This window comes from Sciurus carolinensis, chromosome 3, assembly GCF_902686445.1.
Source record: "Sciurus carolinensis chromosome 3, mSciCar1.2, whole genome shotgun sequence".
Lineage (NCBI taxonomy): Eukaryota > Metazoa > Chordata > Mammalia > Rodentia > Sciuridae > Sciurus > Sciurus carolinensis.
In genome coordinates, this window is record NC_062215.1 from 150,454,860 (window position 1) to 150,481,572 (window position 26,713).

The window sequence follows — 26,713 nt, forward strand, 5'->3', positions numbered from 1 at the left end:
AAAATTATCTCATTCAAAATCATTGAGACATAATGTGAGTGACCCAGGGGTGCAATACTTAAAGGAACTCTGGGAGCCCTTTGGGAAGTCAATTGTTGAGAAATACATAAGTCATTTGAGCAATATCATTTCAGGAGAAGAAAGCTTTTTAATTTTTATATATCCATGTGCCAGATTTTATTCTTTTAAAGATCAGAATCTCATCTACAAGATGTCATTTTCATATTTATCATGGTCATGAAGAATTTGAAAACTTAAATAGAGATGAGAATTATTTTTTTCTTAAAATATTTTTTCTCTTTTTTTCTTTTTTAGTTTTAGGTGGACACAATACCTTTATTTTATTTTTATGTGGTGCTGAGGATTGAACCCAGGACCTTATGCGTGCTAGGCAAGCACACTACCACTGAGCCACAACCCTAGCCTGAGAATTATTAATTTAATAATCACTAATGTTGCAGTGTGAATTTTACTTCCTATTTTATTTTCTTAATCTTATCTGATTTAAAAGGGAAATTTATAAAAAAAGGGAAAAATATATTAATAATATCAGTCTGGTTTGTGTCTTACAATTCGAAGAAATAATGTAGAAGGATTTAGGTGGTCTATTAAATTTTTTTCTTGCTCTTGTAAATGTTGAATTTTGAAAAGGAGAAGAGAAACCAAGGTGAAAGTTGAGGAAGAAAGTAAGGTTGTGAGAATGGCAGATGAGATTAACAGAGAAAGGGAAATGAATTGTTGGGACTGGTATTGATCATTAGAATGGGATTTGTGACTCCCAAATCTAGATTTCTTGTTCCTGTTTTTGAACATCTTTGGTTAGGGAGAGAGGGAAGAGGAAGATAATTAGTGCATTCATACAATGCAATGGGATGCTTTGACATGATACCAATATAATTCAGACTTTTTCTAAGAAAAGAGTAGAGTCAAGGAAACATTGTTAAGTGGTAGAGAACCCTTGTGCTCTCTGAGAATCAAGGAACAATTTGCATTAGCACAGGGAAATGAGGTTGGAGACTGAAAAATAGTGCATACTCACCAAAACCCTGATGGTGGAGGAGCAATACTTTAGTAAAGACTAAAATTGGTAGCTGGGTTAAAACACATTTCCTATTTCTGACTGCAGATTGTATTTCACTATTGGCAACTCTTGGAGTTTATTGTGCCGAAACTTGCTTAATCACACAATACATACGCTCTTCTTTTTGTAGGCGGCACTCCCCCTATCGAACACTGGAGCCAGTGCGTCCTCCAGTGGTACCAAATGATTACGTACCTAGCCCAACCCGTAATATGGCTCCCTCGCAGCAGAGCCCTGTGAGGACAGCTTCTGTGAATCAAAGAAATCGAACTTACAGGTATTTTCTCTACCTCAGCACAAAATGTGATGGTCATAGTACCATAATCTGTTCAGATAACTTCAGTTAAATCTCTCTCATTTTCCAAGTGCTAAGTTCTAAGTTCTTTTCCTCACTCTACTCCCCCAAACTCATCTGATTCCACCTCTCTCTCCTCATGTTCTGATGTAACTTTGAGTAGTTAGGAAGTTGAAAAAGAACAGACATTTCAAAGTGCAAACTTCTCTACAACGATAATAGTTAAGTTGATCTGAAAAAAAAAAAAAATATTATGGACCAGATGTGGAAAATTTCAAGTTGTTTTTTGGTGGAACTTTACAGATGAAAAACTATACATGACAAAACACTGGTATGGGATAGTATATCAAGATATCATTACAAATTGAAATAATTTGTTTAGAAAAATGTTTTTATTGTAAAAGAAGTTTCTTCAGATGGGCATTAAACTGGAATATAAGAAGGTAACTTGTTATTTTGATTTGTTGAGCTCCAACATTTTTCACTTATATTTATGGAGAATTTTTTTTCTTCTTTTTCAGTTTAACACAGCTTATTAAAAAGTATCAAAACAAGCTTACTGAACTCAGCTTCCCCCACCAACTTTATTAAGAAATTCGTATTTAAAGGGGAAGTTTTTTGAATTGTCTTTCTTATAGCTATTTTTATTTCAACAGTTTTTTGGAAATGCCGATGATACCTTACTATATAAATACTCATGTTTTGGTGGCTCTTATTTCTTTAGCAGCAGTGGGAGTAGTGGAGGAAGTCACCCAAGTAGTCGGAGCAGTAGTCGGGAGAACAGTGGAAGTGGGAGTGTGGGGGTTCCAATTGCTGTTCCTACTCCATCTCCTCCCAGTGTGTTTCCAGGTAAAACATTAATCATACTTAATCTTTGCTTTTCTTTTGTGAATTTGAATTTGATTTTAATGTAACTAGAGTAAGCTTTCTTCTTAATCAGGACTTTTTATTCTCTTAAAACTCCATAGAATTTGGGAAGTCTTTATGTATTTGTTATTTTTAACCAAATGATTTGTACATTTTTGCTCTTTTTGTACTTTTCTGTTCTTTGGTTTTGTCTTTGGTGCTGTGGCTCAGTTGGTGCTTTGAGGTTTCAGGTGCCACTTTCATATGAGTTAATATGTTTAATTCCAGCTAGTGTTATGACAGCATATATCTTTGGACATGGGGGGACTTGGTATGAGAATCATACTAGTGATAAAGGATGGCAAAATAGTTTTTACTATTAAATTTAGTGGACTACTGGAATTTAATAATCTCTGAAATGCTACCCTTTTTTCTCTGAAATGAAAAAATGTGCTTATTGGATCTGAGGACATACAAAGTTAAAACTTAGTTTTAAAAGCATGACACAAAGGACATCAGGATAGACTATTACATATTTAATTTAGTTATAACAAGTACGTAAGGCCTGGGTTTTTTTTTTTTTTTTTTTTTTGTACCTGGTACAAAAAACTGGTCCCTGTACCCTATAGGCAAGCATTCCACCTCTGTGCTAAAGCCCCCAGCCTTTAGATGATATCTTTTAAAAGATTTAAGTTCTTTTTTACTTAACTTTACTTTGAGTGTATGAGTATATGTCATTTTCTGATTTACATGATTCAAATAGAATACTGATTTTTTTAGTATATTATGTTTAGTTTTGTTTACTATTAATGGTGTCTTATACTAAAATTAACAATGTACAGGGAGCACTTTTCTTACAGATTGTGGTCTTTGAATAAAAAAGAAACGTTGTTTTTAATGAATTAAAAATTTTGTACGTTATCCTGAGCATCTTGAATTATTTTCTTTATACCTAATAACCTTTAACATAAGCTTCAGTCTTTTTTTCTCCCTACCTCCCTGTTCTTTTGGTTAATGGTAAAGCACTGGACAGCTAACATCAGATACTCTAATGCCTTTTCTAACCCTGCCTAATGTGACTGCCTCATTAATGCTGCCTCTTACTCCTCTTTCCCTCAGCCCCTGCTGGCTCCTCTGGCACTCCTCCCCTTCCTGCTACTTCTGCATCTGCCCCTTCCCCTCTTGTTCCTGCTACTGTTCCCTCCTCCACTGCCCCAGACGCTGCTGCTGGGGGTGCCCAGACCCTTGCTGATGGCTTCACTTCTCCAACTCCCCCTGTTGTTTCTTCTAATCCCCCTACAGGTGAGTATTGGCTTATTTATTGGCAGGTAGATCCAGTCATTTGACTATTCTCTTACTTGGATCTCCAGCTTTATGATTTTGTTATTGTTTGTTTGGTTTGGTTGTACTACTGCATTAAAAAAAAAATATGAAAACTTGTAATCCCAGCAACTTGGGAGGCTGAGACGGGAGGATTGCAAGTTCAAGGCTAACCTCAGCAATTTAGTAAGATTCTGTCTTTAAAAAAAAAAAAAAGGGCTGAGGACTTAGCTCAGTGGTAAGGCACCCCTGGGTTCAATCTCCAGTGGGTGCCCCCCCACCAAAAAAAAAAGAATGCTGGGGCTGGGAATATAGCTCAGTTGGTAGTGTGCTTGCCTCGCAGGCACGGGGCCCTGGGTTCAATCCCCAGCACCGAAAAAAAAAAGCTAACTAGAAAGGGACATGTGACCAAGAATTAGAATTTCCTGAGAAAGTCAGAATAAAGTTTCTCATACATTTTTCTAATAGGGTAGCATAAGTATACATTTTTAATTGCTTAAATTTCATTAAAGATTTGTGAATTTAGTATGGAGCTACCCTCTATACAGTTTTGAGAGGTTGTCATTATAAATATTGTTATGAGACCAGACACAGTAGCACACACCTGCAATCCCAGCAACTCAGGAGACTGAGGCAGGAGGATTATAAGTTAGAGGCCAGCCTCAGCAACTTAGTGAGGCCCTGCCTCAAAATAAAACACAAAAAGGACTGGAGATGTAGCTCAGTAGTAAAGTGTTCCTGTGTTCAATCTCCAGTACATACATACATACATACATAAATATTGAGATAATAAGAGATAGGCTTGAGCCTAGAAACATGATATTAGGGGATACTGTACTGACTCCTACCTACATGCCTCTTAAGGCCACTCTGGCCCCTAAATCATTCCTCCTCAAATAACCTGTAATCCTCTGGGCTAGTATCTCGGGACCTGGCTATTCTCTCAGGCCTGAGGAATTTAAGACTTCTCCTTGTGGCTAAGAACCTAAGTTACCCTGAAAGGGGAAGGTGAGTACTTTTCTGACCAAAGATTCAAGGGCTCAGGAAAATAGAAAAATTAAAAACAAAGGGAGCATGTCATCATTAATTTACTCTCTGAGAGGACCCTACTCTCTCTCTCGAGAATGCCTTTTGGCCCCCTTCTCTTTTTCCTTCTAGTAAACTTTGTTATACTTTTACTAAGTCTCTTGTCTTGCCTGAAATTTTCTCAAGTAAGAGCACAAGAAATGAGAACACAGTGCAATCTCCTTTAACAGTTACAGGTGGTGCAGTTAACAAGAAGTCTCTGACAATAATTCTAAGGTATATTTCATTGGAAATATTTTATATAATAAATTGAAAGCCTCTGTATGTCTTTTTAAAAATTTTGTTTTAGATGTTGATGGACCTTTATTTTATTCATTTATTCATAGGTGGTGCTGAGAATTGAACCCAGTGCCTCCCACATCTAGTCAAGTGCTCTACCACTGAGCCACAACCTCAGCCCCTCTCTATGTCTTTAATAGCAATCTGTTACTTATTTTAGCAGTCATGGAAATTCATAGGGTAATGGACTTTTAAAGGATTTCAGGTTTAAGTTGACTGGTATTTTAGTGTTTTAAAATTGTAACCTAAAATATGTTTTGATGGGGCAGCAGGTAAAAATCCCAATTGCTATAAAATATATTTGAGCAGTTAAGATGATGCTGGTTAGTAAACAGGTTCTTGTCTATTATAAAATGTGTGTTTGGACACACATCACCTTTGTGTTTTGCTTGCCAGTGAAGTGCTTTCACAGAATAAATATTCAGCTCTGCCTCCATAAGAAGATATTTACATGTTTTAAGAAAGATACTTTTAGCTAAATTTGATTTTGGATGGTAGTCTTTTGGGATAACCTCTGTAATAGCACTCATAAAGGAAAACTTTCTATAGCAGATAAATGTAACACAGGCTTTTTTTTTTTTTTTTTCCCTGTTCTGTGTACAACGTGGTTAGACCAGACTGCTTATTAAACATAGTAATCTGGGCTGGGGTTGTAGCCGAGTGGTAGAACACTTGCCTAGCAAGTGTGAAGCACTGGGTTTGATCCTCAGAAACACATAAAAATAAATAAAATAAAGGCATTGTATCCATCTACAACTAAAAATATATATTAAAAAAATGTAGGAATCTTCTTGTGCTCCTGTATCAGTAAAGAATGCATCTTGAAACTGACTGCAGAATTAGAAAAGCCAGATCACCCAAAGAATCAACATTTTAGTAATGAATGATAATTTAGTGTTCATAGTGTTAACTAATTTAGTATTCATAGTGTTAAATAAACATTTGTTATGTGAACAAATAAATTGTGGGTTTTTTTTTAAAGAACAAAAAGATTAAATACCTTGTTAATAATTTACATCAGTATAGTCTTTTTTATTTTACAATGTCTTTGAGTCATCAAGTACTTTTTTCTTTTTATTAAGGTATAATTTATATAAAGTAAAATTTGCCTTTTATATTATACTTGTCTGAGTTTTGGCAAACATGTACAATTGTGTAACCACCACCATAATCAAGATATAGAACAGTTCTATCATCCCCAAAATGTCAGTCCTTTCCCTAGCCTCTGGTAACCCCAGATCTGTTCTTTTATCCCTAAAGTTTTAACTTTAGGTATCCTTTTTAGTCTGGTGTTTTGATCAGATACATTTGAGATTTGTTCAGTTGTTGCATGTTTAGGTATTTGTTCATTTTTATTACTGAGTAGTGTTCTTTTGTATGGCTGTACTGCAATTTGTCCCTTTCCTGGTTGAAGGGCATTTGGATTATTTTCCATTTTGAATGTTTATGAGTGTTTGAAAGTTTATGAGTAAACATAGGTTTTATTTCATTTAAGTAAAATAGGGATTAGGATTGCTAGGTTGCATTGTAAGTTAATGTTCAACTTTTTAAAGAATCTGCCAAATTGTTTTCCAAAGTAACTGTAAAGTTTTGTGTCCAACTAGTAGTGTATGTGATTTTCAGCTGCATCCTTTCAGCACTTGGTACTGTCATTAAAAAAAAAAAAAATTAGCTATTTGAATAAGTGCATGGTGATTTTCCATGTGGTTTTGATTTCCCTTCCCTAATGAATAATGATGTTGAGCATCTTTTCATGTTATTTTCATGATATTCTCTAGCCCCATCCACTTGCCTGCAGCATGCCATAATTTTTTTCCTCTTTAAGGCTGAGTAGTATTCCATCACACACACACACACACACACACACACTCACACACACACACTATTTTTTTTTAATACATCTGTTGAAGGGCACCTAGGTTGGTTCCATAGTTTAGCTATAGTGGATTGAACTGCTATAAAGATTGTGTAATAAGCTGATTTTAAGTCTTTTGGATATAAACCAAGAAGTGGGATAGCTGGGTCAAACGGTGGTTCCATTCCAAGTTTTCTAGGGAATCTCCATACCACTTTGGAAAGTGGTTGCACCAATTTGCAATCCCATCAGCAATTTATGAGTGTACCTTTTCCCCCACATCCTCGCCAACATTTATTATTGTTTGTATTCTTGATAATTGCCATTCTCACTGGGGTGAATGAAATCTTAGAATAGTTTTGATTTGCATGTCTCTAATTGCTAATGGGAAAAACATATTACTCAAATGGATCACAGAGGTTTCTATCCTCATACCAGAGAAAGTAGACTTCAAGCCAGAGTTAATCAAAGGGACAAAGAAGGACATTTCATATTGCTTAAGGGAATTATACATCAACAAAACATAACAATCATAAATATTTATGCCCCAAACAAGGGAGCATCTAAGCATCTACGTACATCAAACAAACCCTTCTCAACTTTAAGAATCAAATAGACCACAACACAATAATGCTGGGTGAGTTTAACACATCTCTCTCACTACTGAATAGATCTTCCAAACAAAAACTAAACAAAGAAACTCTAGATCTAAATAATAACAATCAATAATTTAGATGTAACAGACATATATAGAATATTTCATCCATCAATGAGCAAATATACTTTCTTCTCAGCAGTACATGATCCTTCTCTGAAATAGACCATATCTTATGCCACAAGGCAACTCTTAGTAAATACAAAAAAATAGAGATAATATCCTGCATCCTATCAGATTATAATGGAATAAAATTGGATATCAATGGTAGAATAAAAAATAAAAGTTACCGTAACACCTGGAGACTAAATAGTACTCTATTGAATGATGAATGGATGACAGAAGAAATCAGAGATGAAATAAATACTCAGAGGTAAAGGAGAGTAGTGATACAACATATCAAAATCTCTGGGACACTATGAAGGTAGTGCCAAGAGGAAAGTTCTTTGCATTGAGCTCATTCATGGAATTTTTATATTTTGAATCCTTTATCAATTATGTGAGTTGCACATATTTTCTTCCATTTTATGATTTGATTATTTCATATTCTTAATGGTGTCTTTCAAATAAGAAAAGTTCTTCATTTTTATTAAATCTGGTTTGTCATTATTTCTCTTTTATGGGTATGTACTTTTATGAGAACTTTTTACCTTTTTACCCAAGGTCATAAAATTGTTTTTGCTGGGCAAGGTGGCACATGTCTATAATCCCAGTGATTTCAGAGGCTGACTCAGGAGGATTGCAAGTTGAAGGCCAGCCCGGGCAATATAGCAAGATCCCATCTCAAATAAAAAAACAAAAAGGGCTGGGGTATAGTTCATGGTAGAGTGCCCAAGAGGTTAAATGCCTAGTATCACCAAAAAAAAAAAAAAAGATTTTGTTTTGTGTTAGGAAGTTTTTTTTTTTTTTAATTTTTGATTCATTTATACACAAGTGGAGCATAACTTTCGTTTCTCTGATTATACACAAAGTAGGAAGTTTAAAAAAATTTTTTTAATTGGTTAAGGATATTAGTCTTAGGGGATGCTCTCTTTTTAAAATTTTTTTTTTAAATTGTAGGTGGACATAATTTCTTTTTTTTTTTTTTTAAATATGGTGCTGAGGATCAAACCCAGGGCCTCACGCATGCTAGGCAAGCATTCTACCACTTAGCCACAACCTCAGCCCTAGAAGTTTTTAATTTCAGGTTTTATAGTTAGGCCTCTGAAATTAGCTGTAGCTTTTTTTTTTTCCCCCCTTTAACCTCAAACAAAATAAATCTCTTTAAGTATTGTGGATAGTGTCCCTGCAGGTTTACAACATGAGATTTTAGACTGGATCTAACTGTATAATTCATAATGATGTTAATCATCAACTTAGGCTTATATTATTTTGGTATAGATTTTATTACTAAAATGCTAAGAATGTATTGTGTATAGTGGTTCAAATGACTAAAGTGTGCCTTTTAAATATAGATTATTAGTTTACATGTTTACCTTTTATCATGGTTAAAAATTTCTTAATTCATAGTGAATTATGTCTAAGCTTGAGTGCTATGATTTTATACAACAGAATTGAGTTGTAGGTTTTAATGTATATGTAAGAAGATTAAATGCTATAGTACATCTTGAGTGCTTTTATAATATTCTTTATATGTGACTCCATTTGAATCTAGGTTTTATAAATTTATGGGATTCCTGAAGAGCAGTTTTAGTTATGTAAACTATTTTACTTTTCATGTCTTTCTTTCCTCCTTTGCCTTTTCTGCCTTTCTTTCCCTTCTCCCTGTCCTCTCCTCCTCTTTTACTTCTCTTCCCTCCTCTTCTTTCTCACTCACTTGCCCTGTTGCCTGCTGGAGTATCCTCTCATGAGAGCTTCAGTGGTGCCTGTAAGAGAAGATCCTCAGCTGAATGGCAGCTAAGTGGGGGGATAAAGTTATGGTAAAATTTAGGAACTGAATTGTATTAGGAAATTGGATGGATTAGGGATGTGTGTCTATACTGGCATTAGCAACTGAACTCTGAAGAGAGCAAAATTTAGTGAAATTAGTGATTAACAGGTTGAAATAATGTTACAAATAAGATATTTTGATTCACTTTTTGTATCTTAGTTTTATGTGTGGTTGTAGATTTCATGACCTCAAATAAAATTGATATTTAGAGATGGATTTTTTTTTTTTTTTTTTTTTTGGTGCTGGGAATTGAACCCAGGGCCTTGTGCTTACGAAGCAAACCCTCTACCAACTGAGCTATATCCCCAGCCCCTAGAGATGGATATTTTTGATTGAATAAAAATGTGTTTGATTTAGAATTATGTTGTCAGACTTTTTGCTGAAATACTGTTTTCCTTTAAACAAATTTCTTTTCTACCTTAGTTCTATTATTATTTTCATCATTTATTATTTTGGAAAAAAGACTGTGTATGAAACATTTTTTCTTTTGCTTTCCCATTGTCATTCTTAATCTCAAGTTTGATTTCCAGTGTATAGTGACTGCTTTTTTTGGAGGGAGAAGGCTATCTTAGTTCTCTTTTTTTTTTTTTCCTGCTTCAACAGAGTAACACAGACTGGGTAATTTATAAACAATAGAAATTTATTTGACTTGCAGTTCTGGATGCTGGGAGGTCCAATATCTAGGGGCTACATATGTCATAATGTGGTGGAAGTTAACGCATACATGATCAGAGTGTAAGTATATGAGAGAAAAGGAGAGAGTGAAGAGGGCCAAACTCCTCCTTTTATTAGGAGCCTATTCCCATGATAACTAACCCACTCCCACAGCAGCTAACCCATTCCTATGATAACTACATAATCCATTCATGGGAGCAGAGCTCTTGTGACCATAAATATGTCTTAAATATTCCACTTCTTGACACTCTTTCATTGGGGATTAAGTTTTCAACTGGTACGTAAGCTTTGGTGGATGCATTCAAACTATAGAAGAGGTCATAAAATTTAATTAGTTGTGATGATTTTGAAACCCCATTAGATAATTAGTTTAAAAAATTCTAATGTTAATTGGTAATTTACTTATATGTAGCTTTTTCAAACAATTAGGTTTTTAATTACTTTCTTATTTTTGCACTTTGATATAATGACAGCTGAGCAATAATTGCAATCGAGTGTTTTTCAGATAGAAAATACATTAGCTAAATATTGTTATTTTTAATCTTATTAAGATTTAAGCAATGTACATAAAGTATTTCATTATCTGAGATCTTATTTTAATGATAGATTTATGTTCTATCCCCTTTCCAGGTCATCCTGTTCAGTTCTACAGCATGAATAGACCTGCTTCTCGCCACACCCCGCCAACAATAGGGGGCTCCTTGCCCTATAGACGCCCTCCTTCCATAACTTCACAAACAAGCCTTCAGAATCAACTGAATGGAGGACCTTTTTATAGCCAGAATCCAGGTTAGATTTTTTTTTTTTTTTGCATTTTATAGAATGTATCTAACTAAAAACCTTCAATTAAGAAACCCTTCAATTACAAATAATTCACACGTGATGGGTGGTTAGTACTATTTGTTGAATGAATGAATACTAGGTTGCTAATAATACTCTACCCCTCTCTCTCTCTCTCTCTCTCTCTCTCTCTCTCTCTCTCTCTCTCTTTAAATCAATACCTGATAAAATTGTAGAACTTGTCTTTTTCTGAACAGAATTCTTTTGAATATGCTAGTGGTATTTGCTTTTAAAAATATTGTAGGGCTAGAGGTATAATTCAAAGGGCTTGCCTAGCTTGTGTGAGCCCAATGCTACATAAAAAAAAATGTGGTGAACAGTATTTCCTTTTTGTTTTATGAGACAACCTTACTCTATGAATTACAAATAATGAGAAGTTGGGTGACCATGAAACTGCTTTGTGCTAGGTAACTGTTTTATTCAGTTCTTACACCAGACCTCTGATGGGAAAACTGGGACCTGGAGAAATTGATCCAAAGCAATTATAATAAAGAATTGCATTACATACAGGAAAAATGAATTTAGCATAATCATTGTTTTGCTTATTCCCTGGAGAGGACGAGCACAAAATTAGACATGGTCTGTCAACTTGTTAATGTTTTTCTGGATTTTTCCTAAGGCTACTAAGCCTGTGCATGAACACATCAAACATTAGGGGACCCATTTTGTCTTTGAAAAGTCTTGGCTTTCATGGAACTGACATTTTTCCACTGTGGCTACTGCCTATTGGTGAAACTTTAGTTATATACTTTGGAATCATACACAAGAAAGAAATTTGATCCTCTTTCTACGTAAACATTTATGACTTAATGCATTTGTATCTATATCTCACTTGATGTTATATCACTTACAAAATAAAATTGGTGATCATTTTCCATATGTATTTTGCATATGAAACCAAGGCCAACGTGGGATTTAAATTTAGGTTTTTTGACTATGAGTTTTATGTTCTTTCTCTTTTCTTATCCTACTTTCTTCAGATGTAAAATTTTTTTTCTCTTTCCCTCCTTGGTCTTCTCTTCATTTGGTGGGGGGAAAAGGGAAGGAAGGATATTCCCATTATAATATAAATACATGAGAACCTGAAATATTGTCAATCTTTTATATTATATTCTGAAACTATTGCTTAGTAACTAACTGTTGAATGAATTCCTTATCCCTTTATCCAAATTCCTTTACTCTTCTGGCTTCCTCTTGTAAATTAAATGCTGTATTTGTAGTCTAGCTAGTGCAAACCACAGTGTGAATATCAACCTGCTTTAGTTGAAATATACTTCTCTTACTGCTGTCTTTGATAACAGTATTTTAGGTAATACCATTTTTAAAAACTTATTTGCACTTCAAATGTTGACAAAACTGCCTGCCATTAGTCACACATCCTGTTTGTAAACCATGTTTTCTAAAACCCACATTTCTTCAAGTACTATTTTGTACTTGAGTGCATTTGTTTGTTTTTGTTGTTGTTTGCTTATTTCTGTTGTCTTTTTTTTTTTTAATTTCTGTTTTTGAAATGAAGTCTCACTGTTTCTCAGGTTTGTCTTGAACTTATGTACTCAATCCTCCTGCCTCAGGTCCTGATTATCTGGAACTACAGGTGTACATCACATGTTTGGCTCTTAAATACATTTTTTATTCTTAAAATTTTAGTTTATTAGATACAGCCCATTTCATATTTCTCTAGAAAATTATTGTTTATGGCCCTTATGATCCTTCCTTACTCTTTATGTAGAGTTTTGAAGGTTGATGTCAGTACAAAGTAGGTTGGACCCACCCATAATTGAGCTGTGAGAGATGCTTCACTGGTACAGCTTGAGACCAGATGTACATGATGTATAGTAAGAATGCGTAGGGAAAGATATTTGATACTGTGTATGTGCACTCACCAAAATTGTTCTATGAGAACCCTGTAGGAAGAATTATTTGAAGACTGTTTAAGCACATATTCAGTCAATTTAAAATTCTTATTTCAGCATTTCTTTCTTTGTAAATCTGATTCACATACTTGAGAATATATGTTAATAGAGAAATATATTCTACTTTATGGAATTATTATTTTTTAATATTTTGTTTTAGTTGTAGTTGGACACAATACCTTTATTTTATTTTTATGTGGTGCTGAGGATCGAACCCAGGGCCTCACATATGCTAGGCAAGCGCTCTACCACTAAGCCACTACCCCAGCCCTGGAATGATTTTAATGAAACTGTTTCACATTCATAGAAGCCAGGTGAATTGGGCTTGTTGGGCATTCACGGATAGGTGGGAGATAATTTAGTTGTGGTTTTTTTTGTTTTGTACTCCATGTTGTGTTTCTTCTCCAGGGATTTGGTAATTCTTTAAAGAGCGTAGCCAGTTTGTTGGTTGGTTAATTAGAGTGTTTTTCTACACTAAGATACTTTTTAATTAAACTATGCTTTATTTTTGTTTTTGAGGTGTTGGGAATCAAACCCAAGGCTTTGAGAATACTAGACAAGCACTCTACCATTGAGCCACACCTCCAGCCTCAACCATAGTCTTTTAATTTGTAAGGCTCTTTTTATGAGGCCTAAAGCTTTGTGAACCAGTGCTCTAAGGCTATTAGATGTATCTTCATTTTATTTGCTTTGGAATATTATATAAGTTTCCTGTATTTCTCCTACTGGTCCTGTAATGGTCCTTGTTTTTTCTTTCTTAAAATTAGAAATGTTATGCTTTCTCAAGTAGCTAATTCCCTGATTTATCAAAATGATGTCAGTGTGTACTTCATTAGCCTGCATTTTGCAATTGGAGCCTTGTCATTGATGTATGCTTGTCCCCACAAGTCAGTGGGGACCTGTGAGGTGTAAACCTAGCAGAGCTTTCACCGATGTACAATTTTATTTGAGTTTGAAAACAGGCACTTAACATAGGAATTAAAATATAGAGCACCCAACATCTAATGTAAATCCTAGGAGCACTGCAGTTGTTTCCTAATGGGACCAAAAGCCCGTTGATTCTCAGTGTTTCTTTTTCTTTAATTTTTTATCTATCTATCTATCTATCTATCTATCTATCTATCTATCTATCTACTTGCTTGCTTTCAGGAGTGGGGATTGAACCCAGAACCTCACACATGCTAGGCATATCTTTAAGCCTTTTCTTATTTGAGACAAGGTCTCACTAAATTGGCTGGGCTGGCCTTGAACTTGCAATCTTCCTGCCTCAGCATCCTGAATACCTGGGATTACAAAAGTGTGCCACCTTGACTGGCTTCTTGTACTTGCTTAATTTAATCAGCAAAGCAATACAAATACTGACTTATCTTGTTAGCAGTGAGGAGAGTCATATTAACACATAGAGCTAACTGCAAGTTAATAGTCTTTTTAAAAATATAAATATGAATCACCTTTGTAGTAAAGAAGAGACATATCTACATATATTTGTGCTTATACATTTACAATATATACATACACCTAGGTTGGTAAGGCATTGGGTAATGTGGCATTTAAGTACAATTACTTGAGAAGAAAACAGCCTTCATTTTATTGATCAAAGTTTCTTACAGCTGTGCCTTTTTAAAAATAAAGTTCATAAACTTCAGTGTTGATTCCAAGAAATGTGACTACAGTTATATTAGCTAAAGGAATTTATATAGTTATATTAGCTAGAGAATGTGTGTGCTGTTTTACAAAGAGAAACTGTCAGACTTAATTCCTATTATTATAAGCCACTAAAAAGAAACAGTGAAAAAAACAAAGTTGGGATGGTAATATTGCAAAAGAAAAACCATAGCACTTGTTCTCTAAATGAGTTAAGTTATAGCTTATCATAAATCTTGAGAAGAATACATATGTGGTGGGATTTTAGTAAACTATAAATAAGGAGCAGTAGAAAGAGGCTATTTTTGAATCTTATTTTAAGCAATCTTTAAGATTTGTTGGGAATGTTTACTTTAGCAAGGACCCCAACCCCCCAAAAAAGGGGGCAAGAAAATAACTGCAAAGTTTAAGTGTAGTTTCCAATAAGCATGTAAACCAAGTAGATGTTTTGTATTGCACATTAAGCACAAATTAGTTGGGTGTGGTATCTCATGCCTGTAATCCCAGCAACTGTGGAGGCTGAAGCAGGAGGATTGAAAGTTCAAGGCCACTCTCAGCACCTTAGCAAGGCTGTAAACAATTTAGCAAGACCCTATCTCAAAATAAAAAATAAAAAGAACTGGGGGTAAAGCACCCCTGTGTTCACAAACAAAAAACAAATTATATTTTTAAACTATCTGTCTTAATTTTCTACATTTTCGTGGCATAGTATCATATGGTGATTTTTTTTTTTTTTTAATTTGAAAAAGTAACAAAAATCCAATTCTGTTAACTTTCTGAGACTAGTGGACTGATAGTTATTTGGTAACCACAGTCTTGGCATCATCAGTGAAGCTCCTCTTACTGATTAGTATACTTTTAAATTCTCTTTGTTCTAAATTACTGTTCATTTTTTAAAAAGTCTCATTTTAAAAATAGATTGCTTATAATTATTCCTTCCCTGAAATGTAAAATACAAGTAACTAAATTTGAATGGGCTTTCATAAGGTTAATATATGGCCTCTAAAGATGATGTTCTATAATGGTTTTAATAGTGGTATTTAGAGTATTTTTTAAATTTTCTCAATGTATTTATAAAACTGTAAAAATAAGATGAAAAAGCCTAATTTCATTTTTCATGATTCTTTTAATTGAATATTTGAGACACTAAACCTCAAAGATTATGCTTCAAAGGACTTGATAAATACACAGAAAGGTTATGCTGGAAAAGTCTACATTTTATCAGCTCAGGCTCATCCTGAGTTTGGTTTGCTTTTAACTATTTATAGGTAGCCTTTTACTAATTATTGCTAGCCTTTTACTATTTATATCTAAGTGTTGCTCTGTGCCCATAGTTATAGTTTGTATTGCAATTCAACTTAAGATCTCTCTATAAACCCTGGTTACTTGGTGAGTCTATCTTTTCACATTAAATTCATTATTGAATATTGTGAAAATAATACAACAGAATCTAAATTTGGAGTTCTTTGGTGGTTATAGGGAAAGGGTCTTATATGAGGAATCATCTAGCTAAATAACAAAAACAGATTTATAATTACTTCCCTTTCTTATCCATTTTCTTTCCTTTTCCCTTTCCTTTTCCTTCTTTCCTTCCTTCCTTCCCTCCTTTCTTCTTTCCTTCCTTCTTCCTTTCTTCCTTTTTCTTTTTTTTTTGGGGGTGGGGTGGGTGGGTGTTGGGAATACACCCCCCCCGTCCTTGAGCATAATACTTAGCACACACTGTACCACTGAACTACACCCCTAGACACTACTTTCCATTATTTACCTGTTCATAAGATGCCTAACTGAATATAGAAAATAATTATTTGCATCAAAATTCTCCTTAAATTCTCTTTGGATAGTACATTTTCAGCTCAACTCAAAGGAAGGTAATCTAATCTAAGGTAGGCTTGTTATATCATATTCTGACTCACAGGCATTGTGGTCAGATGAAATCTTACATGGTCCAGAAAGAACATGCTGAGGTACCTGAATTAATTTGGACTACCATGTTGAATGTTTGTCTTGGGTAAAAAGTACAGAATTTGGGGTGACCTTTGTAAACCCCAAAAGTAACTGATTTTTTGAACTTGTTCTAGGAGTAGCTTTGAAGAAAATGTACTGATTCAGGAAGACCTAGAATTATTTTTCCCTGGCTGCTTTTGGTGAACTTCAAAGCATTTTGGTTTTGAATCTAGAAAAGAAATGTCATATTCATCTTGGAAAAAACAACAACAAACTCTACCCATAAAAAGACCATTGTTGCCAGGCCCAGTGGTGCACGCCTATAATCCCAGCAGCTTGGGAGGCTGAGGCAGGAGGATTTCAAGTTCAAAACTAGCCTCAGCAAAAGTGAGGTGCTAAACAACTCAGTGAGACCCTGTCTCTAAATAAAATACAAAATAGGGCTGGGGATGTGGCCTAGTGGTCAAGTGCCCCCGAGTTCAATCCCTTGTACCCCCAAAAAATACTGTTGTAAATTAAACAATTCATTTGGGAGGGTTACCATAAGGCCATATTTTTACTTGGTAAAGAAATAATAGAAGTGGGAATTTCCTTCTTTTCTGTTATAAGGAAGGATGGACTATGTACTAACAGAAGAGGAGCACTTCCTCTTTTTTAATGTGAAGTTGCATCTAATCTCTACATTTTTAGTGCTATTTGTTATCTGTTGCTTTTTCTCAGTTTTATATATTTTGTTTTTGATACCTTCTCTGCTCATTCTCTTCTGCTTATTCCAAGTATTAGAAATAGGGTATTGTGAATGTATCAATAATTGTTCTAACCCTCTAAGTGGGAGACAGACATAAAAGTCAAGGATTTGCCGACAAGAACTATGACTTTAGGTAAAATCCAAATTAAAGATATCTTTTAAAGAAAGAAACCAATTTCTGGGGTTATACTGCTGTCCCTTATATCTATATTCTTCAGGGTTATCTGCTTAACTCTGCATTATATGTGTTGTCTCTGCATTTATCCATAGCATCAACTGTTATCTCTACTGATAACTTCTAATTCTCTATACCTCTTGATTTTTAACACACTCAAATTTTCCAATTGCCTCCCATATTTATGCTTATAAATCACCTTCATATACTTCATTTATTATATCATTCTCTCTCAGTGACCTGCCTACTCACCAATCTATTCCTTTCCCAGTGTGTATTAACCAAGGTTAATGTGTTTAATGGCCTCTTCACCTTCATAGTCTCAGAGGCTAAAAATCACCTTTATCTTGCTGCTGTCCTTTATATGCTAGGTAAATTTTTAGTTACCAAGTACTCTTTTTCTATACTGTCACTTGGTTCTCTTTTTTCTGTTTCTAGGATCTACCTTGGTTTATTGTATGTCAGGCCTTTTTTTTTTTTTTTTTTTTTTTTGCGGTTCCGGGGATCAAACTCAGGGCCTAGTGCTTTTGAGGCAAGCACTCTACCAGCTGAGCTATCTCCCCAGCCCAGGCCTTGCCTTTTAAAGAATCTTTGCAACAGCTGTGTGAAGTAGGTTGCATTGTCTCTTTTTAATATCACATGTATAGATTAGGCCTGAAGAAATCAATTGCATGCTGTTCAAACACAAGGAAATGGTGGTTCAGTGGTTTGAGGTTGAGTGACTTTAAAAATGAATCTCTTGGGACTAGGGATTTAGCTTAGTTGTAGAGCACTTATCTCTAGCATGCTTGAGGCCCTGGGTTCAATCCCTAGTGCTGCAAATAAAACAACAAAACAGATAAATAAAATGAAATAAAAAACCCAGTTTCCACTATGTATTCTCTCATATTACACTTTGGGTCCTTTCCTATTTCATATACACCCATTCATCTTTCTTTTTATCTTACGCTAGTTATATGAAAACATTTCTGGACCTGTGACCTGGTCATGCTATTTGGTGCTCTAAACCTTTGGTGTCACCTGGTTCCCTCAGCTTGATTTTCTTTTTCTTTTTTTGGGGGGGGTAGGGTGGGGGTGGGTACCAGGGATTGAACTCAGGGGCACTCAACCACTGAGCTGCATCCCAAGTCCTGTTTTGCATTTTATTTAGAGGTAGGGTCTCCCTGAGTTACTTATTGCCTCTCTGTTGCTGACATTGGCTTTGAACTCACGATCCTCTTGCCTCAGCCTCCTGAGCTGCTGGGATTACAGGCGTGCCCCACTGCGCCCTGCCTCATCTTGATTTTCTTTCTCGACCCCTGTCTGCTTGGTGAATTCCTTTCCTTTAAGTACCTGTTCAGAGATCATTTTCTCACTATCACCACCACCATCTTCAGGAATTGCTACAAATGTTACTGGGTTAAGACGATTGTTTTCCATACTCAAATGGGATGTGGTCTTTTTGAGGACAGTGACACATGTATTCTTTTTAGTTCTGTTAGTCTTAATTGTAATTTGGAGCTGAAAGGCATTCTGTCTTTGTAAGGAGATGTATAGTATACTTCACACCCATTTTGAAGGGAACTATAAATGTAGAGTTGATCTTGTAAAATTATTTAGATGTATTTGGGTTATTTGTGCATTTATATAGGTTAGGCATTTATTGAGTGCTTACTAGTACTAGACACTTTGCCAGGTATTTGAAATAGAGGGAAAGATCTTGGGGAGAAGAGTAGAATGATTTAAATAAAGTCAGTTCTTTTCTATAGGGTGGTAATGTACCAGTGAGTTAGGATTCTGAAAAATTGTAATATCAGGATCTGACTGTCAGTGAAGGGTTTTGATGCTGGTCTCCTAGCAGAGTGCTTACCAGTTAGTAGGAAGTCATTTTATATTTGTTTAATTTAATGAGGAACCAATTAATTAGCCTGTTATTGAAGTAATACAAAGTATAGATTTAAGATGTTGGAACGTAATGTTTTTTCTCCTGTTTTGACAAACATTTAAATTTGTACCTGAAGGTAAAGTTCAGAAAACCAAATTATTCATGATAATCTGTAGAAATTATTTGAGAAGGCATATTATATCAATAAATTCAGTTGCCATTATATGTTAGAGTAGATCTGTATGATTAATGCTTCCTGTTGTACATGCTTCTCATAACAAGGATGGTGTCATTGATGGGATGAAAAAACTTCCCTAATACTTCATGTGTTTATGAATTATTGCTCAAAAGAGGATCCTTAAGATAGCTTATAAAATGTTTGTGAAGACTGGTTTTCCTCCTTTATATGTTCATTTTATTGTATTATCCTTTCCTTTTAATGTAACTTGCCCTTACCCCTTATCCTCCACACCTTTTTTGTTTTTGCAGTATCTCTTGCTCCTCCTCCTCCCTCCATCCTACAGGTAACTCCTCAGTTACCTTTAATGGGATTTGTGGCCAGAGTCCAAGAAAATAGTAAGTTTATGTCTTCTTTATGCTGTAGATCAGATTATAGGCATAAAATGTCATTTATATATGATTGACTGAATAGTCATTCATTCACTGATACTTCAGCTATTAAATATTATGAACAAGTCACTGTATGATTGGCTATTGGGGAATTATAAAGTAATTAAGATGAAATGCTCTACTTTCAAATAGCTTTATTTATTTTTATTTTTACTTTTTTTTTTTTGAGATAGGGTCTCGGTATATTGCCCTAACTGGCCTTGTACTTGTGATCCTCCTTCCTTAGCCTCCTGAGTAGCTGGGATTATAGGCATGCTCCATTTGCTCTGCTTTCAAATAGTGTTAAATCTAGCAAAAGCTGGGGAGGAGTGTGTAGCTCAGTTAAGGTGTGGGTTAGATCCTCAGCACCCAAAACAAAAACAAAATAATCAAAATAAGAAAAAAAAGTTCTAGTTGCAGAGTGTGGTGGCACATGCCTGTAATCCCAGTGGCTTGGGAGGCTGAGGCAGGAGGATCATGAGTTCAAAGCCAGCCTCAGCAAGAGCAAGGTGCTAGCAAGTCAGTGAGACCCTGTCTCTAAATAAAATAAAAAATAGGGCTGGGATGTTGTCAGTGGTTTAATGCCCCTGAGTTCAATCCCCAGTATCCACTCCCTTAAAAAAAAAAAAAAAAAAAAAGAAAAGAAAAAGAAAAAAAGTTGTAGTTGTGAAGATAAGACAAATGAATGTGAAATAGTGATATGCATAAGAAAGATCACATCTGATGAGATACTGTTTAATCACCAGATATCCTATTTTTTTCTCTGGGTTGTTGAGATAAGTAGTAATAATCTAGTTCCTTATTACTAAAATTTTAGGAGTGTTGTAGGTATATTGAGAATCTCTCTCCAGTTCTGTGATTCCAGATGTAAAAAGGGCAATGCCATGGTAGAACTCAGGGGCCCAAGCTGCCAGTTTGTCTTCCAAGATGCCTCACAGATTGGCAATGAAATTACCTTGATTTGTTGTCTTGTGTTGTACGATGTGGAATCAGATAACTTATTGGCACATTGAGTCTCCGCCTAAGGAAGTGTTAGGGAAACTAAGGAAACTTTACATCTATACATCAGGAGACCTGTATCAATATTCAATGACGAATTGCTGTTATAGAAACCAGTGCACATAGTCTATATGATAGGTGATTTCTTTTCTTGTGAGTAGTCTACATAAGGGCCAACCTCAAAATCTTAGGGTTGCATAATGGGCATAGAATCTGAACTAGTGGAATTATAGTTGACCACTGAATAAAAGGTTTGAACTATTAAGCAGGTTTGAACTGCTTAGGTCCACTTACAGGTGGATTTTTTTTTTAATAGTGATAGTTTAAAAAAATTATCAACCATTGTGTTAGCCTAGATATATAGAAAAAAAATTAAGAAAAAGGTATGTCAAAAATGAACAAAATGATTTATAGATAAGTGTTTTATGATTTACTGTCATAAAATATACACAAATCTATTTAAAATTTTTCAAAAGAGGCATAAATCACAGATCACACTCTAGCATAATGCACAGTTGAGAGAGTATAAATAAATGTAAAGATGCAGTATTAAATCATAACTGCATACAATTAACTGTAGTAATTCTTTCCTACTATAATAATGTTGTAATCATCTCTTGTTGATCTCATTTTGCTGAACTCAAGTATTTCCAGTAAAAGTGTTTCAAGTATCAACTTAAAAGGTCATGTTTCTGCATGAGCAGTTCATCTGTCCAGTAAGTTGTATATTGCAGTAAAAAGTGATTCCATAGTTCTCAAGTTTATTTTTCACCTTATATCATTCATATAATATGCAGAATGTGTTAATCAGCCATTTGTTATCTGTCAGACTTCCTGTCAACAGCAAGACTATTAGTAGTTGAGTCTTGGAGAGTCAGAAGTTATATGTGGATTTTTGACTGTTATGGGTGGGTGGGGAGATTCTAACCCCCATGTTGTTCAAGGTCAGCTTTACATTAATTTAAATTTAATGTCATCAGGCAAAAGTAGCCTTGTGCATTCTTCTTATAACAAGGATGGTGTTGTTGATGAGATGAAAAGATTTGTGGTTTGTTGCTTAGGATTCTTTGGAAATGGGCATAGTCAATAGTAGAACGAGAAGAAAAGAACTGCCCATTTTGTTCTCTGACTGTTTACCTTAGAAAAATGTTTGATACATAGCATGCACTTTTTTTTTTTTTTTTTTTTTTTTTTTTTTGCGGTGCTGAGGATTGAACCCAGGGCCTTATGCTTGTGAGGCAAGCACTCTACCAACTGAGCTATATCCCCAACCCTAGCATGCACTTTTGATCCCTCCTTTTTTTGTGCTTCTTTAGCAAACTTAAATGCCACCTCTCAGTCAACACACTTGTTTTTTTTTTTTTTTTTTTTTTTTTTTAGTTATGTTAGTATTTTAACTGGTTAAAATCCAGTCTTACTGGCCTTGTGGTTTAGTGTCTTTCTTTCAGGTACCTTTGCATTGCTATTTGTTGATTTCTGAAAATATCTTCTGTTTTTTGAAAAGCACGTCATGAGTACTTGGAATGTTTACCACACTCTGGTTTCTTAAGAGATTATCTTACATTTTAGAGCTATTTTCATATATAATTGGGTAGAGTTCATGTTTTTAAAATTTATGCTATTGGGGCCAATTATTCTTTTGGCTCATGTGTGACCCACACTGACTCAGGGAGAAAATGTCTTCTCAGCAAGGTTTAGCTGGGCCAGCATGTGCCCCTAGCACAGTCATAGGGGTGATCTTTTCTCAGGCTTGAGAAGTTAAATATGGAATAGAAAGTTAACATTCTCTGCTCTTTTAAAAAAATTCTGCTACATCCAAACAGCAGAACAAACAGAAAAGGATTTAATTAGAGTACCAAAATTGAAGGCATTTCCAGTGTTCATTTTACATAGCCATATAAGATGGAAAGTTGAAGTATCATTACAATAAGAAAGATTTTCTCCCAAGACAAATCCAATTTAATCACATTAAGGAAGAAACTTGAAATTTTTCTTTTTTAAAAATTATCTTGATGAGCATGCACTCTGGAGAATTCTGCCATACAGTTGCTGCTATATATTCTGTGAGATGGTGTCATTCATTCTGAACAAAATAGTTTGAGCAATTCCTGGAGTAAAGGTCAGGTCTGGAAATCAGTGTTGAATACTAATTGATTAGTCAGGCAGGAAATGTTTGTACAGGAACTAAAGAAAATAATCTTTTAGAAAGATATAAGGTTGAAAGTTGAATGGATTATGAAGCAGGACATCATTAGGTTTCATTAGTAATTAGTTGGAAAGTTTGTAGATACATTGAAATTTTTCATTTACAAACCTCCAGAAGCACATGATAGATGATTGTAAAACATTATTGTAGCTACCTATATTTTAAAAAAGTCAGTTCCTAATTAGGTCACAGTATCACAATTAATTGCCTTTTGGAGTCCTTTTTTTTTTTTTTTCTTTCTTTCTTTCTTCTTTCATGTGTTGGGTGGGGTTTGAACCCAGTACCTTACCTACGCTAGCAAGCTCTCTTACTATTGAGCAACATCCCAGCCCAGAGACTGTCTTTTATACCTCCTTCCATAGTCATATACATTTTTCACACACCAAAAGTATAAAATAAAAACCTTTTCATATGAGGTATGCTATGACTAATATACAGACATAGCAAGACTTATATATTCAATGTATGTTCTCTTCTTCAAAGTATTCACCTTGGAAAGACATATACCTTTCTTTTAGAATTACTTGTAAAATTTTTCAGGCATATTATTTTGAAGATGCTTTATGATAGGAAATATTTACTGTGTATTAAGTGTAATGTTTGGAAGAAGTCTGGAATTACTTGGAACCAGTTATAGTGAACCAGTTATGCTGGGGTAAAATGTTCAGTAATGATACTATTATTCTTTTTAAAATCTTTCTCTGGCTGCCCATTGACTTTTGGGCAGGTCCAAACTGCTTTAAGACCCATCTTGCCTTGTCCTCTTCAGCTTCCTCATGCTTTCTAGTGAACTTTGGATAGTTCTTTGAAGGTATCCTACTTATCTTTTTTTCTTTATATGTAAAATGCAATATTCATGATGCCATACTACCTCCCAGACATTATCTATAACCATCCTTCTGGTCTCAGGAAGCCTTCCCTTACCCACATAAGAGATTGTGTAAAGTGTTCCTATAATATCTTAAAGCATTTATTAGACTTAATTGTAAATGAAAGTTTGGTTGTTCATGTCTCCACGACTTGGCCCGCTAATTTTTTTTTTCAGTGCTGAGCAAAACTAGCCATAGTAGACTCTCAGCCGATGTTTACTGAATGAGTAATAATGAAACATGACTTTGAAGTTATTATGTAGCTTTTAAGGTAATAGGCATTAGTAGTCAGGTGCTCTTCCACTTACTGCTATGAGACTAATTAATCTTAGAAACTGTTTTCACATCCATAAAATTAAGATTAAAAACACTACCACCTTCCAAGGTAAAGGATAAATGAAGTAATGTATTATAAGGTGCTAGGTACTCATGTAGTTCAACTGTTTTAGGTAAAAAAAATCATGGCTTATGGTTGTCTTATTAAACAGCTCTCAAACGGTTATAAGAAAAGTAAAACTGGCTAATGACAGCATCAGGAGTAATTTTGTAGTGTAATTTCTCAAGGTGATTGCTCTGAAAGTTCTTTTGGATCTGTGTTTTTGTGCAGTTGTTTACATCAGTCTCTTTACCTTCGAAATACAAATAGGGAATATTGTTATTTATCAATGTATCCCTATATAATTTTTCATAAAGTATATGCTAAAATCACATTTATATATTTTGTTTATTAATAAACCATAGAACTAAAGGATTTTAAAATGAGTAAATTTTTAAATTTATAAAGCAGATAAATGTAGAGGGCAAAATGGACAGGAAGAATACTGAAACAGGACAGAGTATGGTGTTGCTATAGCTGATTCTCGCCAGACATGAATGATCCTTCTAAAAAGTCATTTGATTCATTCAGTGGACTTAGATAAAAATAAGGAATAAATAGGATTGCTCAGAGAATTTCATGGACACAATTCGGTAGTTCATAAATAAGAGTTAGTGCTGTTTATTAAAACTGGGCAACTGACAAATGCAGGTTTATTCATTTTATTTGTTGGATTGTGCTCTAGTGTATACCAAGCATTTTGAAAGTTTTGAATTCTCTGAGTTTGGAGGTAATCTTTTAGATGTTATAATATGCTGATACTTGAGCTGTGAAAGCTTCTTTCTATAGATTTTAGATATTTTTGATATTCAAATTACTCTGATAGTACATTTGGACATTAAGCCTTAAGAAATTCTGAATCATAAATTACTCGAATTAGTTGAAATTTTTTAAACAAATAAAACATCTTCATGGATGAAGTTATCCAAAATTTGTCTGTGACTTTTCTTCCCCAATTTGATAAAATGCTTTAAAAAAAAAAATTGAAAGTAGCAGATTATTAAAATTTGACCATTCCTTGGACTCATTTAAATTTGTTATAAGAAAAATATGGTTAAAAATATCTAGATTAATATTTCTAATAACTCCTTCTTTAATGTAATATAAAGCTAAACCATTTTGTACTGTATGAAAAGAAGATTATGTATTAGCATAAGAAGGTTAGAGAGGTTCAGTTCGTAGTAATTTTTTGGCTAAACTTTATTCAACATCCATTAGCACTAACATAAAGGGGAGGGAGGAGCATCATGCTTTATTTAGAACATTTGATGGAGAGATTTTTTCTTTTCAGTTATTTTTTGATAAATTATTATTTTCAAGTCTAGGTTTATATTTCATGAATCTAGAAGCTTTGCGTAATGTATAGTTTGTTGTCAGCTTCATACATTCTTAGTTTCAGATACACCACCTCCACCACCACCTGTGGAAGAGCCAGTCTTTGATGAATCACCCCCTCCACCTCCTCCTCCAGAAGATTATGAAGAGGAGGAAGCAGCTGTGGTTGAGTATAGTGATCCTTATGCTGAAGAGGACCCACCATGGGCTCCAAGGTCTTACTTGGAAAAGGGTGAGTTTTAGAAGTTTGTGTGGAGGAATGGGAAGACATTTCTAAATAGAAATGAAATTTGCTTGTAGTGAAGAGAATCTTATTTATTTTTTACTGATAAGTTTTTGTTTATTTGTATTATCTATTCAGTTTTAGTTTAGTTAATAAGGTTTATAATTTTGAAAGTAAATTTTTGTGAACATTTGATTACTTTTAAATTGATGATTATCTGTTCTATCGCAATGCTTTTCACCAATGAATCCTATAAAACAAAAGTCACAGAAGAGGGAGTTTTTTCTATTTCCTTTCGAATCCCTCAAGAAGAGAATTATTTTTCTAAGCTTTTAGTTATTCTTGCCTCATGCTTTAGAACATCATTATTCTTTTTAGAACATTATTTTGAGTCATCCTATACCAGATATTTCAGTTAATGTCTATGAAGGAAAATTTCTTTGAAAAAATAATGGTTTCTTAGTTTCTTTGCATAGTAGTATGGGCATTTCTTTTAGTGGAAAGCTTCTCTGAGTATATTAGCTAACCCTGACATAGTACCTTTTGACATCAGTTTCCAAATCTCATCCACTCAGAAAATTTAAAAAATGTGTGTTATTTGGAAGGAAAATTTCTTTAAAAGAAATCAAAGCATCTCAAAATTCACAGTAGAATCACCTGCAGAGCTTTTATTAGGAAATAGTGAGTTCCACTTGTGGCCAAGTTAGAGAAATAATAATCAGATTTATACTTCCTCCTAAAATCAATTCAGAAAAAAAATACACAAAATAATCTTTTTCAGACATTGAACAACAGGCAGTGATAGACTCTGACCCCAGAAAGAAGAAAGTCTAAGACTTTTTGTATAACTTTTATACATTTGAAGTAATGTATCTGAAGTGATGTTGCAGAAGAAAGGATCAGCAACATTGCTGCTACAGCAATAGAAACTTTCCAAAATGAGGCA

At 34.4% G+C, this 26,713-nt stretch overlaps 1 protein-coding gene across 37 annotated transcripts in view; it reads left to right on the plus strand.

Annotated features, from left to right (window-relative positions):
* The window catches only part of Abi2 (abl interactor 2), a 119,447-nt gene that overhangs the window by 75,575 nt on the left and 17,159 nt on the right, over positions 1 to 26,713 (plus strand). For 4 of the 37 annotated variants that reach the window (XM_047543123.1, XM_047543091.1, XM_047543094.1 and 1 more), the window contains 6 exons: positions 1,212 to 1,358; positions 2,101 to 2,225; positions 3,342 to 3,524; positions 10,653 to 10,811; positions 19,640 to 19,726; positions 25,603 to 25,776. In XM_047543123.1, the coding sequence (XP_047399079.1) occupies positions 1,212 to 1,358; positions 2,101 to 2,225; positions 3,342 to 3,524; positions 10,653 to 10,811; positions 19,640 to 19,726; positions 25,603 to 25,776 (875 nt within the window). Of the gene's footprint in view, positions 1 to 1,211; positions 1,359 to 2,100; positions 2,226 to 3,341; positions 3,525 to 10,652; positions 10,812 to 14,884; positions 14,894 to 16,306; positions 16,417 to 19,639; positions 19,727 to 25,602; positions 25,777 to 26,713 lie in introns of all 37 variants that reach the window. The other 33 variants (XM_047543104.1, XM_047543127.1, XM_047543106.1 and 30 more) reach the window with 16 other exon arrangements.